At 44.6% G+C, this 16,101-nt stretch overlaps 1 protein-coding gene across 1 annotated transcript; it reads right to left on the bottom strand.

The window, feature by feature from the left end:
- Positions 1–606: 606 nt before the first annotated feature.
- Positions 607–12,724, bottom strand: CCDC89 (coiled-coil domain containing 89). Its single transcript, XM_005287547.4, has 2 exons — positions 11,635–12,724; positions 607–4,473 (listed from the first exon to the last, which is right to left on the bottom strand). Exon 2 carries the CDS (start codon positions 4,436–4,438, stop codon positions 3,359–3,361), a length of 1,080 nt encoding a protein of 359 aa, XP_005287604.2. The 5' UTR covers positions 4,439–4,473; positions 11,635–12,724; the 3' UTR covers positions 607–3,358.
- Between the last annotated feature and the right edge of the window lie 3,377 nt (positions 12,725–16,101).

Raw genomic sequence — 16,101 nt, 5'->3', positions numbered from 1 at the left:
AAGAGACCCCTCCCCCCCCCCCTGCGCGCGCCATATTCGGGAGAGAAGGGGCGGGGCAGTGGGGGATTCTAGAGGGGGAGGGGCAGGGCAGTGGGGGGGGATGTTAGAGGGGGCGGGGCAGTGGGGGATTCTAGAGGGGGAGGGGCAGGGTAGTGGGGGGGATGTTAGAGGGGGCGGGGCAGAGTAGCGATAGGGTTAGCCTAGAAGGGGGCAAGTACCATGGCTGGGTTACAAAGCCGGACAAACAAGCTGCCTTGCCGAAAAGTGGTCTCCCTCTACTTACGAAGAAGCTTTAATCCCAAGAGCTGTCTGTGACGGGTTGGATCACAGAAACCCCCTTGGGAGCTGCCACCGATGTGCAAAGACTACCCCTGCTCCTGTTTTCCCTGCCAGCTCAGACCTCTGTCTTGCTGAGCCAGACACTCCTGTTTGGCTCCAGACACAGATCCAGGGTCTGAATCACTTGTCCCAAAGCTGCAAGTTACCTGTAAACAGCTCACAGTAGTGTGCTTGTCTTTAGCACTCAGATGCCCAACTCCCAATGAGGTCTAAACCCAGATAAATCCGTTTTACCCTGCATAAAGCTTATGCTTATGCTTATGCAGGGCAAACTCATAAATTGTTCGCCCTCTATAACACTGATAGAGAGATATGCACAGTTGTTTGCTCCCCCAGGTATTAATACATACTCTGAGTAAATTACTAAATAAAAAGTGATTTTATTAAATACAGACAGTAGGATTTAAGTGGTTCAAAGTAGTAACAGACAGAACAAAGTAAGTCACCAAGCAAAATAAAATAAAATGTGCAAATCTATGCCTAATCAAACTAAATACAGATAATCTCACCCTCAGAGATGTTTCAGTAAGTTTTTCTCAGACTGGACACCTTCCAGGCCTGGGCACAATTCTTTCCCCTGGTACAGCTCTTGTTGCAGCTCAGGTGGTAGCTAGGGGATTCTTCATGATGGCTTCTCATGTGGATTGGAGCATTCCAAGATGCATTGTTCCCTAAGTGTCTCCTGATCAGGTACTTAACCTGGCAAATTCCTTCCTAAAGAAGCTGACCAAATGCCTCACAAAGCTTACTTAGAAACCAAGCAAGTATACAGCCCATATTCTTAACCTCAAGTAGAAAATGATATATGTGTACAAATAGGATGAATAGATATAGTAGACCATAACCTTTACGGAGATATGTTACATGGCACAGGCAGCACAAAACATATTCCAGTTATGTCATACATACATTTATAAGCACCCCCTCCCCATAAAGCCTTATGGGGTACACTGTCACACCCTCCCCCTGAACTTACTGCCAGAGACTTGGACACTGTCCATGGCGGAGGCAGTACCTGTAAAATTTCTGTTTGTTTCTGGTCACACTTCCTTTCAGTACCTTGAAACCATATGATGTCACTCCTGGGGGTTCTAGCCCGTTTTGGGGTCCCTGGTCCCCAGATGCTTGCAAACAGGTAGGGATGTAGTATTGCTAACAGAATGCAGGCAGCAATACTCATTAACGTGGAGGTATCTGGGCATTTAGCCACCAATGCCATGAGGCGGTGTGCCTCAGTTTCCCCTTCTACACAGCAGCATAGGCCTGTTATGCTTTTGCTGCTTTTTACAGGTATGGGCTGTAAAGTAACATGCTGGTGGGGCTGTCCTGTCACCATCCCCAGCATGTATAACAGCTTATTCCACAAATCAAATATGTTCCACATCTTTAAAGGGTTTACCACTAGTGTGAATTCTTTTGTTTTATCCCATAGGTGAATTAGCAAAAGACACAAGGTTAACAGCAAATCTACAGTGGACAGGCTTCGTTCACTCAATTTGACTTGTTTAGCATCCATTGCATTTTCCCAGTTCTCTGTGCCCTCTGGTAGACCCTCTGATGCAGATTCCTCTGCCTCTTTGGGGAAGACTTCTAGTTCGGGCATGTGCTTGGGTCTTTGGCCAGGAAAGGGTGTACTACAACCATACTTGTCCTCGGCCCCTCCCTCTGGAGTTTCTCTGGGCTGGGCCCCCCTCCCTTGTGAAGTTTTTTGTTAGCACAGGCGGTACCCCTGAAATGCAGCCATCGCTGGGGCACAGAGCAGGGCAATGAAAATGATTAGGGGGCTGGGGAGGGAACTGGGCTTATTTAGTCTGCAGAAGAGAAGAATGAGGGGGGATTTGATAGCAGCCTTCAACTACCTGAAGAGGGGGTCCAAAGAGGATGGAGCTAGGCTGTTCTCAGTGGTGGCAGATGACAGAACAAGGAGCAATGGTCTCAAGTTGCAGTGGGGGAGGTCTAGGTTGGATAGTAGGAAAAACTATTTCACTAGGAGGGTGGTGAAGCACTGGAATGGGTTACCTAGGGCGGTGGTGGAATCGCCTTCCTTAGAGGATTTTAAGGCCTGGCTTGACAAAGGCCTGGTTGGGATGATTTAGTTGGGGTTGGTCCTGCTTTGAGCAAAGGGTTGGACTAGATGACCTCCTGAGGTCTCTTCCAACCATAATCTTCTATGATTCTATTATGTGCACACACTAAGGGAAGAGAAAGGTTTTGCCAAGAACCCTTGCCAATGCCCCTATTGCTATAGTAAAATGATGTATTTATTATCCCTATAACATCTCGTAGGACAGCATGGGGCTCATTTTACTTGAGGATGATGTACAAAGTCCAGTTTTAAACCTGATTTCCAGTGATCCACATATTCATACCTAGGACCTGATCCAAGCCCACAGACATTGATAGGAGCTTTTCTGTTGATGATGATTGCTTTGAATCAGACTCCTAATGTATAGATAGCTAATCATCCACCTGAAAATCATCCTCGGTGATAAAGATACTGTACAGGTACTAATCTGCTTTATCTCTCCACAGAGGTAATAAACTGTGATCTTCTTTGTGCGACTCCTTTTTCCTTTCCAGCTCCACTTCACTGTATATTAACAATTTGCTATATCAAATCTAAAGTCTTGAGGGCAAGAGCTTTTTCTCTTTATTTGTCATGTAAAATACTTAATGTACTTCTATAATCTGTAAAAAATTACTAGAAACATGAGAGGCAAGGAACAAACAAGACAAACTCATAAATGATTATGAATTTTCCATACTGAAGTCCATTGTTTCCCAGTTTTATTTAGCTCTACTAACTCAAAGTGCCACATTTAGGCTGCCATCTCAAATCAATAGTATGGAAACAAAAGATGGGCTTCAAACCAACCCTCATAAAAGATTTGTAAAGCTGTGGGCACACTATAAAGAAATCTGATAAAAGATCATTTTAGTTTTTTTTAAAAGGGTTACTAACAAGCAGTAAGTAGTGTGCTATAATAGTTCTGCTGAGAGCTGAACAGGGGGTGAGGGATTATGACATGAAGTGACGGAGTTTGTTATTCAGCTCTTTTTCTTTAGTAAGTAAGTCCATGCTGTGTTTCTTGTAAGCATCAAACTGCATCCAGAGCTCACTGTATGCTTGCTCACTTCCCTCCACACGTCGCTGCAGCTCTTGGACCCTTAGGTTGCTGTCCACTGCTGCTACCTCTCTCACAAAGCGCTCCTCTGCTGTCAGCCTGGCCCTCTCTGCAATCTCCAGTTTCTTCTCCAGCTGCTGAATTTCCCGTTGCTTCTCCTGCAATGTCTTGCCCCTCTCCATAGCCAGATGCAGCAGCTCCTCTTTCTCACGGCTCACCCTCTCCAACTTGGCTTGCAGCTCGCTGCCCTCAGCCTTTTGCTGCCTTTCTGCCTGCTCCACCTGTGCAACAATTTGGCAATGCTTCTCCTCTAGACTTTGCAGCTGGCTTCGCAGTAAATCAGTTTCCTTGGCATGGACACTGGCTTGTTGACTCTGAGCTTCCAGCAGCTCCTTCTCTCGCTCCTGGGCTCTGTGGCTCTCTTTAGCACATCTCTCCTTTAAAGAATCTACCTCCTGAGAGAGCCTCTTCCCCTGGGAAGTGAGTTGGAGGACCGCAGCCTCCTTCTCCTTCAGAGCCTGGCTGAAAAGGGTTTGGTTTTCCTGCCTCAGGCGCTTATTTTCCTCCCTCAGCAGCATGTTCTGCTGCTTGTGCTCATCCTTGAAGCGGATCATGTCCTCATGGTTGGCAGCCAGGTCCATAAAGCGCTCCTCCAGCTGCTGGGCCCGCCGGGTCTGACTTTCAAGCCTCACACTATCCTCCATCCTCAACTCCTCGAGCTCCATGTTGAGACTCTCCAGTGCCTTGCAGCGCATTAGGGTATCATCTGCTCGCTTCTTCAATATGCAGATGAGCTGAGACTGCTCATGAAGGCGTGAGCGTAGCAGAGCTTTCTCCCCCTTCTCCCCATCAGAGAGCCCATGGAGCTTCTCCAGGGCCTCATACAGATCTCCCATGTCTCCTTTTGTCTCTAATTCAGCCTCCTTTGGATCATTTGTGGAGCAGGACATCTCGGGGTCCTTATCCTGAGGCATGGAGCTGCTGTCTCCTGCAGAGTCTGTAACTCAAACTAGATAACAACAGCTTCTCTTAGTAACATTCAAAATTATTTAATTGCACCCAACGGTTCTAGTTTCCCAACCAACCGGGCTGCAATTGGTGGATATACCCAGGAAGTTCTATTATATCACAAGTCAGGAGACCTGGACATTCCAGAACAGATTGCAGTTTGCCAACAGCTCTTGAACTGGTCACTTTCCTTGGCTCTGCAGATTGGGGAAGGGGGGAAGAATCAAAACAGTATCTTAGATGTCTGTATACTAATGTGAGAAGTATGGGGAATAAGCAGGAAGAACTCAAAATGCTAGTAAATAAACACAACAACTATGGCATAGTTGGCTTCTCAGAGACTTGGTGGGATAATGCACATGACTGGAATATTGGTATAGAAGGATACAGCTTGCTCAGGAAGGACAGACGGGGAAAAGGGAGGAGCTGTTGCCTTATATAGTAAAAATGAATACACTTGGACTGAGGTTAAGCTGGAAATAGGAGACAGGTTTTTGAAAGTCTCTTGGTAAGGATAAAAGGGGTAAAAATAAGGGTGATGTTATGGTAGGGGTCTACTACAGACCACCTAACCAGGAATAAGAGGTGGATGAGGCTTTTTTTAAACAACTAACAAAACCATCCAAAGCACAAGACTTGTTGGTCATGGGGGACTTCAACTACTCAGATATCTGTTGGGAAAATAACACAGCAGGGCAGATTATCCAATAAATTCTTGGAATGTATTGGAGAAAAGTTTATTTCAGAAGGTGGAGAAAGCTACTAGGGGAGAGGCTGTTCTAGATTTGATTTTGGCAGATAGGGAGGAACTGGTTGAGAATTTGAAAGTGGAAGGCAGCTTGGGTGAACGTGATCATGAAATGGTAGAGTTCATGATTCTAAGGGAGAACAGCAAAATAAAGACAACGGATTTCACAAAGGCAGACTTTAGCAAACTCAGGGAGTTGGTAGGTAAGATACCATGGGAAGCAAGTCTAAGAGGAAAAACCATTGAAGACAGTTGGCAGTTTTTCAGAGAGACATTATTAAGTTTTTCTGACGCATGGCCAGAAAGGGTTAAGCATCCTGCAGGCTAAATGACCCAGAGTCAACTTGTAGAGACATGTTAGAAAAGTATGTAAATGGCAGTTAGGCCATTCCATATTAGATAGGTTAGAACTTTGAAATGCAAACCTGTATTGGTAGAGAATTAGAGGTGATACTAATAGTATGTGTGTCTTGTTCGATGTTAGCCATGTAAACAGACAGTTCCTTTCTATTACTATACCTATTGATTCAGAGATCAAAAGGAAATATTAACATTTAGATGAATCTTGGGTGAAATAGTATCATTGTCTATATGTCTCTTTAAAGCTGTATATGAGCTACGTAATGGATAAATTACTGGTGATGTTTGGGAAACAGAAGGTTACATCAAAAGCCTATTGTTCACCCAGGACTGTATTGTCAAGAGTATGCTAAAAAAAGACTGCATAAAAGAGTCTTGAGACCTGATCTAGGGTTACCATATTTTGTGCCTCCTAATGGAGGACACTCCCGGGGGCCCCGGCCCCGCCCCCAGCCCCCCCGCCCCAACTCCGCCCCCTCCCAAAGTCTCCGCCCCCTCCCCTGCTTCCCGCGAACATTTAATTCGCGGGAAGCCTGAAGCAGGTAAGGGGAGGTGTGTGTGGGGGGAGGAGGCGCGGCCCCGGCCGACCACCCCCGGCTCCCGGCTCCCAGCCCCGCGGGCCCGGCCCGGCTCCCCGAGCCCGGCTCCCCGACTCCCAGCCCCGCGGGCCCGGCCCGGCTCCCAGCCCGGCTCCCCGACCCCGGCCCGGCTCCCGGCCCGGCTCCCAGCCCGGCTCCCCGACTCCGGCCCGGCTCCCAGCCCCGCGGGCCCGGCCCGGCTCCCCGAGCCCGGCCCGGCTCCCCGAGCCCGGCTCCCAGCCCCGCGGGCCCAGCTCCGCGCGCCCGGCCCGGCACCATGCCCCCGGCCCCGCGACCCCGGCCCCGCACAAAGAGGCCCCGGCCGAGCCTCCCGATTTTCCCGGATATGCCCGGCATTTGGGGATTTCCCCCCGGACGGGGATTTGAGCCCCCAAAAGCCGGACATGTCCGGGAAAATCCGGACGTATGGTAACCCTACCTGATCCTTTCATCTCAGATCTGCTTGATGGTTCATGCTGGGGAAGCTTAAGCCACAAGGCTGAGATCTCCAGTCCTAACCTGGAATCACCCTGAATATAAACATTGGACTATAACCTATGAACTAATTCTGTAAGAACTCTTTGCACCTACAAAGCTCACCATCTCCACCGTGAATCTGAATCTCAAGAACTGTTCTCATGTCTGTATGTATATTGATCTTTTAACCAATACTATCTCCCTTTTCTTTTTTAATAAATTTTAGTTTAGTTAATAAGAATTGGCTGTAAGCGTGTATTTGGGTAAGATCTGAAATATTCATTATTAACCTGGGAGGTAATGTGTCTGATCCTTTGGGATTGGTAGAACTTTCTTATATGATGAAGATTTTCAGTAATCATCATATTTGACTTGGGTGTCTGGGTGGAGGCCTGTGGCTGGGTTGCTTTAAGGGAACTGTGTTGGCTTCTGGGTAACCAGTAAGGTATTATAGAAGCTGTTTTGTGCTGGGATTGGTAAATCTAAGTATTGAGATATCCACCAGCTTTGGGGATTTTCTGCCCCATTCTTTGCAGTTCACTCTAATTGAGTAACTCCAGTGTGGCTCCCTGGGACCCCGGTCACAAGAACAAACTATCCAACTGCATAGAAAAGATAGGAAGTATGGCAAGAGACCACTCTGGCTTAAACCAGGAGATCTTCAATGATCTAAAAATAAAAAAGTCCTACAAAAACTGGAAACTAGATCAAATTACAAAGAAGGAATATAAACAACACAAGTATGTAGAGAAAAAATTAGAAAAGCCAAGGCACAAGACGAGATCAAACTAGGTGGAGACATAAAAGGTAACAAGAAAACATTTTACAAATACATTAGAAGCAAGAGGAAGACCAAGGACAGGGTAGGCCTGTTACTCAATGAGGTGGGGAAAACAATAACAGAAAGTGTGGAAATGTCAGAGATGCTGAATGACGACTTTGTTTCAGTTTTCACCAAGAAGGTTGGTAGTGATTGGATGTCTAACATAGTGAATGCCAGTGAAAATTAGGTAGGATCTGAGGCTAAAATAAGGAAATAACAAATTAAAAATTACTGAGACAAGTTAGATGTCTTCAAGTCACCAGGGCCTGATGAAATGTATCCTAGAGTACTCAAGGAGCTGACTGAGGAGATATCTGAGCCATTAACGATTATCTTTGAAAAGTCATGGAAGACAGGAGAGAGTCCAGAAGACTGGAAAAGGGGAAATGTAGTGCCAATCTATAAAAAGGGAAATAAGAACAACCCAGGAAATTACAGACCAGTTATCTTAACTTCTGTACCTGGAAAGATAATGGAGCAAATAATTAAGCAATCAATTTGCAAACCTCTAGAAACTAATAAGGTGATAAGTAACAGCATGGATTTGTCAAGAACAAATCATGTCAGACAACCTGATACCTTTCTTTCACAGGGTAACAAGCCTTGTGGATGGGGGGGGAGGGGGAACGAAGCAGTAGACATGGTATAGCTTGACTTTAGTAAGGCTTTTGATACTGTCTCGTATGACCTTCTGATAAACAAACTAAGGGAATGCAATCTAGATGGAGTACTATAAGGTGGGTGTGTAACTGGTTGAAAAACCATTCCCAGAGAGTAGTTATCCATGGTTCACATTCATGCTATAAAGGCATAATGAGTGGGGTCCCACAGGGATCAGTCCTGGGTCTGGTTCTGTACAATATCTTCATCAATGATTTAGATAATGGCATAGAGAGTACATTGCGGATGATAGCAAGCTGGAAGGGGTTGCAAGTGCTTTGGAGGCTAGAATTAAAATTCCAAAATGATCTGGACAAACTGGAGAAATGGTCTGAAGTAAATAAAATGAAATTCAATAAGGACAAATGCAAAGTACTCCACTTAGGAAGGAACAATTAGTTGCACACATAAAAAATGGGAAATGACTGTCTAGGAAGGAGGACTGCAGATAGGGATCTGGAGGTCATAGTGGACCACAAGCTAAATATGAGTCAACAGTATAATACTGTTGCAAAAAAAGCGAACATCATTCTGGGATGTATTAGCAGGAGTATCGTAAGCAAGACATGAGAAGTAATTCTTCCGCTCTACTCCACACGGATTAGGCCTCAACTGGAGTATTGTGTCCAGTTCTGGGCGCCACATTTCAAGAAAGATGTGGACAAATTGGAGAAAGTCCAGAGAAGAGCAACACAAATGACTAAAGGTCTAGAAAACATGACCTATGAGGGAAGATTGAAAAAAATGGGTTTGTTTAGTCTGGAAAAGAGAAGACTGAGAGGGGCCATAATAATAGTTCAAGTACATAAAAGTTGTTACAAGGAGGAGGGAGAAAAAATGTTTTTTTTTAACCTCTGAGGATAGGACAAGAAGCAATGGGCTTAAATTGCAGCAGGGGAGATTTAGGTTGAACATTAGGAAAAACTTCCTAATTGTCAGGGTGGTTAAGCAATGGAATAAATTGCCTAAGGAGGTTGTGGAATCTCCATCATTGGAGGATTTTAAGAGCAGGTTAGACAAACACCTGTCAGGGGATGGTCTAGATAATACTTAGTCCTGCCATGAGTGCAGGGGACTGGACCAGATGACCTCTCAAGGTCCCTTCCTGTCCTATGATTCTATGATTCCCTGCTGCACCAATGCAAAGTTAAGGAAGCAGTGAAGAGAAGACACTTAGCCCTAGCCAGAAAAAAAACCCCAAATCTAAATAAGACTAGTACTTATTTATGTCCAGCTACCCCCTAATGACAAACCCATGGCAGTTCTTTACTGCTGTGATTCCAGGCAAATATTGTTTGTTTATTTAACTATAACATTATTAAGACAAATAAATCCTTACACAATTTTCTTCCCCTCTATTCCTCATTTCATATCTGTTATTAGAAACACAAATATAACGGGGGTTACTGGACTGGTCTTTTAACTGATTGTAAATTATTGTAAACAATGGCTGGATATCTATGAATGAAAAGGGCTATATAAGTGCTAATTATTATTACTGAAGGTGAGTGATCTAATGGTTAAAGCACAGGGTTGGAGACCTGGATTCTAATTTTTCCTTTGCCACTGACTTGCTGTATTATCTTGGGCATATCATAGAATCATAGAATATCAGAGTTGGAAGGGACCTCAAGAGGTCATCTAGTCCAACCCCCTGCTCAAAGCAGGACCAATTCCCAGCTAAATCATCCCAGCCAGGGCTTTGTCAAGACGGGCCTTAAAAACCTCCAAGGAAGGAGACTCCACCACCTCCCTAGGTAACGCATTCCAGTGTTTCACCACCCTCCTAGTGAAATAGTTTTTCCTGATATCCAACCTGGACCTCCCCCACTGCAACTTGAGACCATTGCTCCTTGTTCTGTCATCTGCCACCACTGAGAACAGCCGAGCTCCATCCTCTATGGAACCCCCCTTCAGGTAGTTGAAGGCTGCTATCAAATCCCCCCTCATTCTTCTCTTCTGGAGACTAAACAATCCCAGTTCCCTCAGCCTCTCCTCATAAGTCATGTGCTCCAGACCCCTAATCATTTTTGTTGCCCTCCGCTGGACTCTTTCCAATTTTTCCACATCCTTCTTGTAGTGTGGGGCCCAAAACTGGACACAGTATTCCAGATGAGGCCTCACCAATGTCGAATAAAGGGGAACGATCACGTTCCTCGATCTGCTGGCAATGCCCCTACTTATACAGCCCAAAATGCCGTTAGCCTTCTTGGCAACAAGAGCACACTGTTGACTCATATCCAGCTTCTCGTCCACTGTGACCCCTAGGTCCTTTTCTGCAGAACTGCTACCTAGCCATTCGGTCCCTAGTCTGTAGCAGTGCATGGGATTCTTCCGTCCTAAGTGCAGGACTCTGCACTTGTCCTTGTTGAACCTCATCAGGTTTTTTTCGGCCCAATCCTCTAATTTGTCTAGGTCCCTCTGTATCCGATCCCTACCCTATAGTGTATCTACCACGCCTCCTAGTTTAGTGTCATCTGCAAACTTGCTGAGAGTGCAGTCCACACCATCCTCCAGATCATTAATAAAGATATTAAACAAAACCGGCCCCAGGACCGACCCTTGGGGCACTCTACGTGAAACTGGCTGCCAACTAGACATGGAGCCATTGATCACTACCCGTTGAGCCCGACGATCTAGCCAGCTTTCTATCCACCTTACAGTCCATTCATCCAGCCCATACTTCTTTAACTTGGCGGCAAGAATACTGTGGGAGACCGTATCAAAAGCTTTGCTAAAGTCAAGGAATAACACATCCACTGCTTTCCCCTCATCCACAGAGCCAGTTATCTCATCATAGAAGGCAATTAGGTTAGTCAGGCACGACTTCCCCTTCGTGAATCCATGCTGACTGTTCCTGATCCCTTTCCTCTCCTCTAAATGTTTCATAATTGATTCCTTGAGGACCTGCTCCATGATTTTCCATCACCTGTCTATGGCTCAGTTTCCTCATCTGAAAAATGGGGAAAATATTTATATTATAGGAGCAGACTGGGACCCTATCATGCTCAGTGTCGCAGAAATGTGTGAAAAGACACTAACTGCACTAAAGAGCTTCCACTCAAAAAGACACATGAATAGGGGTGTGTAAAACATACATGTAAATGAGCATGCTGAAAAGCAGCACATTTTGTTTTTAGATTGTGAGGTAGTGGTAGGATAAGAGGATAACAGGAAGTAGTGAGTCAATGTCAGGAAAGGGAAGGAAAATGAGGCTAGAGGGCAAGGGAGGGAATGTGAAGAGCAGTGGGGGCATACAGCTAGTCAGCAGAGATTAAAGAACAGTCTCAGAGCTGTGTGGTGGTGGCCTTCTCCAGAGGGTGCCATCTCATATAGGTACACCAGTCCATGCACACCCGCTGCTGCTTTCCCTGCCTCCTGACAAATGGAAACAATTGGAGGGGGGAGGAAAGAACCGGGTTTAGGTGGGCTGGGTGCAAGGGATGCAGGAGAACACGCTAAAGAGGATGGATTAAGAGTAGCATATAGGACGAGAATAGGAAAATGTTTCCTTACCAGATATTTTCTTTTCTCTGATTTGTCTGCCACTCCTACTGTAGGATTTCTGTCTCCATGGAGACAAGGGGCTGAATCAGACTCGAGTCATTCCACAGCTCCTGCCTGCGACTTGGCTACTTGGAAAGCTGCCAGGTGTTGTCAGGCCAACCCTGAAATAGCTGGGAGTGCTTCACAGCAAACAAATACCACTAACATTTTTTTAAAGATCTTGTAAAGAGAACTGGATATTCCAGAAGAGAAAATATTGAAATGAACTGCAGGCCTGAACTCAGAAAGAGCTGGAGAGGTCACATTGTCAGGCTGTAAACTTCAGGGCAGGGGCCTTGTCTTCATACCTGTCTCCACGCTGAAGATAATGAGATATGGACCCTGCCCCAAAGAGCAATGAAGGATCTAGGCATGAGGTGAAAGAGAAGAGCAAACAGCAAAAGCAATGTACTTGGAGAGAGAGGTCATGCATATGTCTTATTTGCTCTACTAACGTGTGGGGGGGAAGTGTATGTACTGTATGTGCAGTTGACAGAGAGGCTGGGCACAGATTATAGCTTTTTAAGTAGGGTAAGAGAGTTGGTGTGGGTGGGTGAGCAGGCTCAGGTTTATAGAAGCTGGGAATGGGCAACAGGGAATGGATCGCTTGATTACCTGTTTATTCCCTCTGGGGCACCTGGCATTGGCCACTGTCAGAAGACAGGATACTGGGCTAGATGGACCTTTGGTCTGACTGTGTATGGCCGTTCTTATATAGGCTTCCCTGGCAAATTAAGTGCATTTTTAGGTGGGATTTGATGGGCTAGAACAGAGGGGAGCACATGCTGCCTATAGGACAGCATGGACAGAGGCCTGAATGAGAATGGGAAATATACGTGATGGGGGCTGTTAGGTGGCTTCTGTGCAGCAAAGATGGCAACAAAAAGAAATTCGAACAGAAAGATAGGCAGAAGCCAGAGCATGTAGGCAAGGGGAAAATCCTCTCTTTTCCACTTTATTCATGTTTGACAATACTGATTTTGGAACAGGGAGGTAAAGTTATGTCAAGGCTAGTCATATATGTGGGAAATTTGTTTCCAGGTTGGCAGATTATATGCATTTGTGATAAATGAAGGGGGGGGGGGGGAAGGTAGCTTCCTTTTATGGATCCAGCCAGCCAGTTAGCTCTAAAATCCCTTTTAGTAGCTGTTCTCTACTTGCTTTACCTGTAAAAGGTTAAAAAGTCTCCCTGCATAGGCAAAAGGAAGGGAGTGGGCACCTGACCAAAAGAACCAATGGGAAGGCTAAAACTTTTTGTAAGTGGGGTTTTTAAATCTAGCAATAGGCTGAGTTTTCAATGTATTTTCTTTCCTTTTGTTTTTAATAAAATGTACCTTTTTTAAGAACAGGATTGGATTGTGTGTCCTAAGACGTTTGTGCATATGTTGTTTAATTAGCTGGTGGCAACAGCTGATTTCCTTTGTTTTCTTTCTCAGCTCTTCCCTGGAGGGGGGTGTGTGAAAGGGCTTGAGGGTACCCCACAGGAAGGAATTCCCAAGTGTGCCTTCTGGGGTCCTCAAAGGGGTTTTGCAGCTGGGTGGTGGCAGCATCCACCATCCAAGGTCAGAGAAAAGCTGTAACCTTGTGAATTTAATACAAGCCTGGAGTGGCCAGTATTAATTTTTAGAATCCTTGTGGGCCCCCACCTTCTGCACTCAAAGTGCCAGAGTGGGGAATCAGCCTTGACAGCAATGTTTTTAAAAGATAGTAGGCACTTTAGACTCATCAGAAGCGCTGATGTACTATGGCTTGTGACAGTTTTGCCAGAAGGAAAGTTCATTGGAAGAACAGACATCAGGTGTCTATTATCTTAAAGACCCAGAACTGCTTACAGCTTATAGGCTCCTTCATAAAGAGTAATTGGAGCTTAGTTCAAGACAGCTATTGACTCAAGGGCATGCACTTTCCTAAAAGGTTGTCTTTTGCCTTCTTGTACTGTGTCTCAAGTACATGCCCCGAGAGACCTGGCTATGGATGACATGGAAGCCTTCTTCCCTTTGACTGCAGGGTGGCAGAGTATGTCTCTGCTGCAGCTGGGAGTGAGTCTTCCAGCCTGAATAGACAAACTCACGCTAGCTCAGCCCAAGCTAGCACCGTAAAAACAGCAGTGTGGACGTTGTGGCACAGGTGACACACCTGACCCTCTGGGTCTAACCTTGGGTGGCTAGCCCAAGTCTCTGCTGCTGCCACAATGGTGTCACTGCTCTTAGTGCGCTAGCTCAGTCCAAGCTAGTGCAAGGCTGGCTACCCACTTGCTCTCAGCTGCAGTGGAGACATACCCAAGCAAAACAAACAAGGAAGTTGGCTTCCTGAAGCCTTTTGTCTTGACAGCTGAACCCTGGATATTAAAAACAAATTCCTCTAGGTTTTTTTCTGTCAAAGCAAATGTTAGTAGCTTAGTTAGAGGCACATAGTGCTTTAGTGTAGGGTTGTTTGCACATATAGTGATAAAAAGTCCATACTGGTTAAGTGAAGAATATTCAAGGGAGTATTACGAATAAGTAAATACTTTTGTTAAATGCAGTTTTAAAAGTATTAGATCTTTTCACCACAACATTCGTCGAGTGTTAAAATTCTTCCTGCCCGCAGGGTAAGTGCACTGATTAATACTAAGTTCCTGTTAAAACAATTTAAAAGGAAAAAGCCAGTTTTCCGGACAGGGAATTTTAAGGCTCCAGTGTTGTAAATAAACCCATATACCATTTTACTGGCATGTGTTTTCCAAAGACAATGCAATTTCTTCGATATTTGATTTGTTGCATTTCTTTGCACCGCAGTATAGTCTACTGAAAAGGCTTTGAGTGGAAGCCAGTGTATTTTCCTTTTAGGGTATGAGGTTACGCAGTAAAACAACACTAAAGCTTAGTAAACTTAGCTGTTAAAAGGAAAGTAATAGCTTTTAGGATCTGAGCCAAAGCCCACTGAAATCAACGGGCTCTGAACCAGGGCTTTCATGAAGATATCCTACAGTCTTCTTTCGAACACTGCACTACTGAGCACTGCTATATTTTTAAAGGCTACTGTTGAGACTGGCTCAGTTGACCCTGCATAGTTCACTGTAGGCTTGAAGGTGGCACGTTTGATATAGTGACTCATTTTTGCCTTAGTAGGAAAAAGCCCAATGTGCTGGTCTGGAAAAGTACTTACTCTTCTGGGCATGCTACAACAGCGATGTATTTGCCAAGATTTTGGGGGAAGGTTGAGGCTGTGTTCCTGACAGGGGCTAAAGGGTCTGTTTTGTTCCTTTGGTTTATTGGCTGTTCAAGTTAATTTATATAGAATTGTTTAATGCTGCTGGTTAGCCAGGTGATTGCAAGTGTAATTAATTATTTGGTCATGGAAAGCTTCTAGAGGGGTGCATTTTTTTTTAAAATTTAAATCTAAAATAAAATTATGATAATGATGTATTTTGAGTACCGGTGAGCACTGGCTTTTGAGGTCGCTGCATTATACTCTTAGTATCAATACCAAGAATGATGAAGGAAAAATGGGATATCTGATTACTATTCTAATTGACCAAAGGCTTGGTCTGGTTATCCTAATTTGAGCACTCCCAGAGATGTCTGTCTATACAAAAGATTATTACATGGCTCCCTGTCTGAAGAGTTTCAGTCCAAAGATGCGCTGTTCCAATCCTACAGTCTATAAACTCCTGAAACTATTTTTAAACAAAAATAATGTATTCAAGGACTTGTCTATGTGGTGCAATAGTGTGCCCCAGATGAGGTGTAAATTCTAGTGTTCACAAGCCTGTCCCACATTAACTTCTGTGTGGACTCTATTGGCTCACACTAGAGGTTCCCTAGTATGTACTGACATAGCACAGTTTGAAATAGTGCTACATCACTGCACATCAGGGATCACACAGATCGTGCACATGAGCTAATTCACCATGTAGACAAGACTTCAGTTGCACACTGAAAATATGCACTTATATATTTGTAAGTTAGTCAGTGGAAAGTTGCAGATAGTGCACACAATAATCCACTTTTGCATGTGCAACCAAATGTGCAGGTAATGTCCTTTATAAAAATATGCACCTCCTCACATCAAACAAATCAGAATGTAGTGTGAATACAAAAAAAAAAAAAAAATTATGCACATACACTCCTCAGTTCAGAAAAAAATATAAAAAGATACAACAGGCGATTATTGTACTTCTAAGCTTCAGAAATATCCAGATTTCAAAGTTGGTTGGAAGCAATGGAACCATGACCCTACATGGGTGGTTCTGAAAAATTCCACCCAAAATGCCTAATGTAGTTAGGCACTCAATTTCTATTGAAAGTCAATGGGAATTGGGCACTTAACTCCTTTAGTGACTTTTGAAATTCTCAAAATTTCCCCCTCCCTTGATTCATATTCGTAATTTAATAAAGTATAGAATGCATTACCAGATTCTAGACCTATAGTAGTTGAAATAAATAAATACACAAG

Source organism: Chrysemys picta, chromosome 1 (genome assembly GCF_011386835.1).
Source record: "Chrysemys picta bellii isolate R12L10 chromosome 1, ASM1138683v2, whole genome shotgun sequence".
Taxonomy (NCBI): Eukaryota; Metazoa; Chordata; order Testudines; family Emydidae; genus Chrysemys; species Chrysemys picta.
The sequence above is the reverse complement of the archived record's forward strand: the minus strand, read 5'-3'. Positions and strand labels throughout refer to the sequence as shown.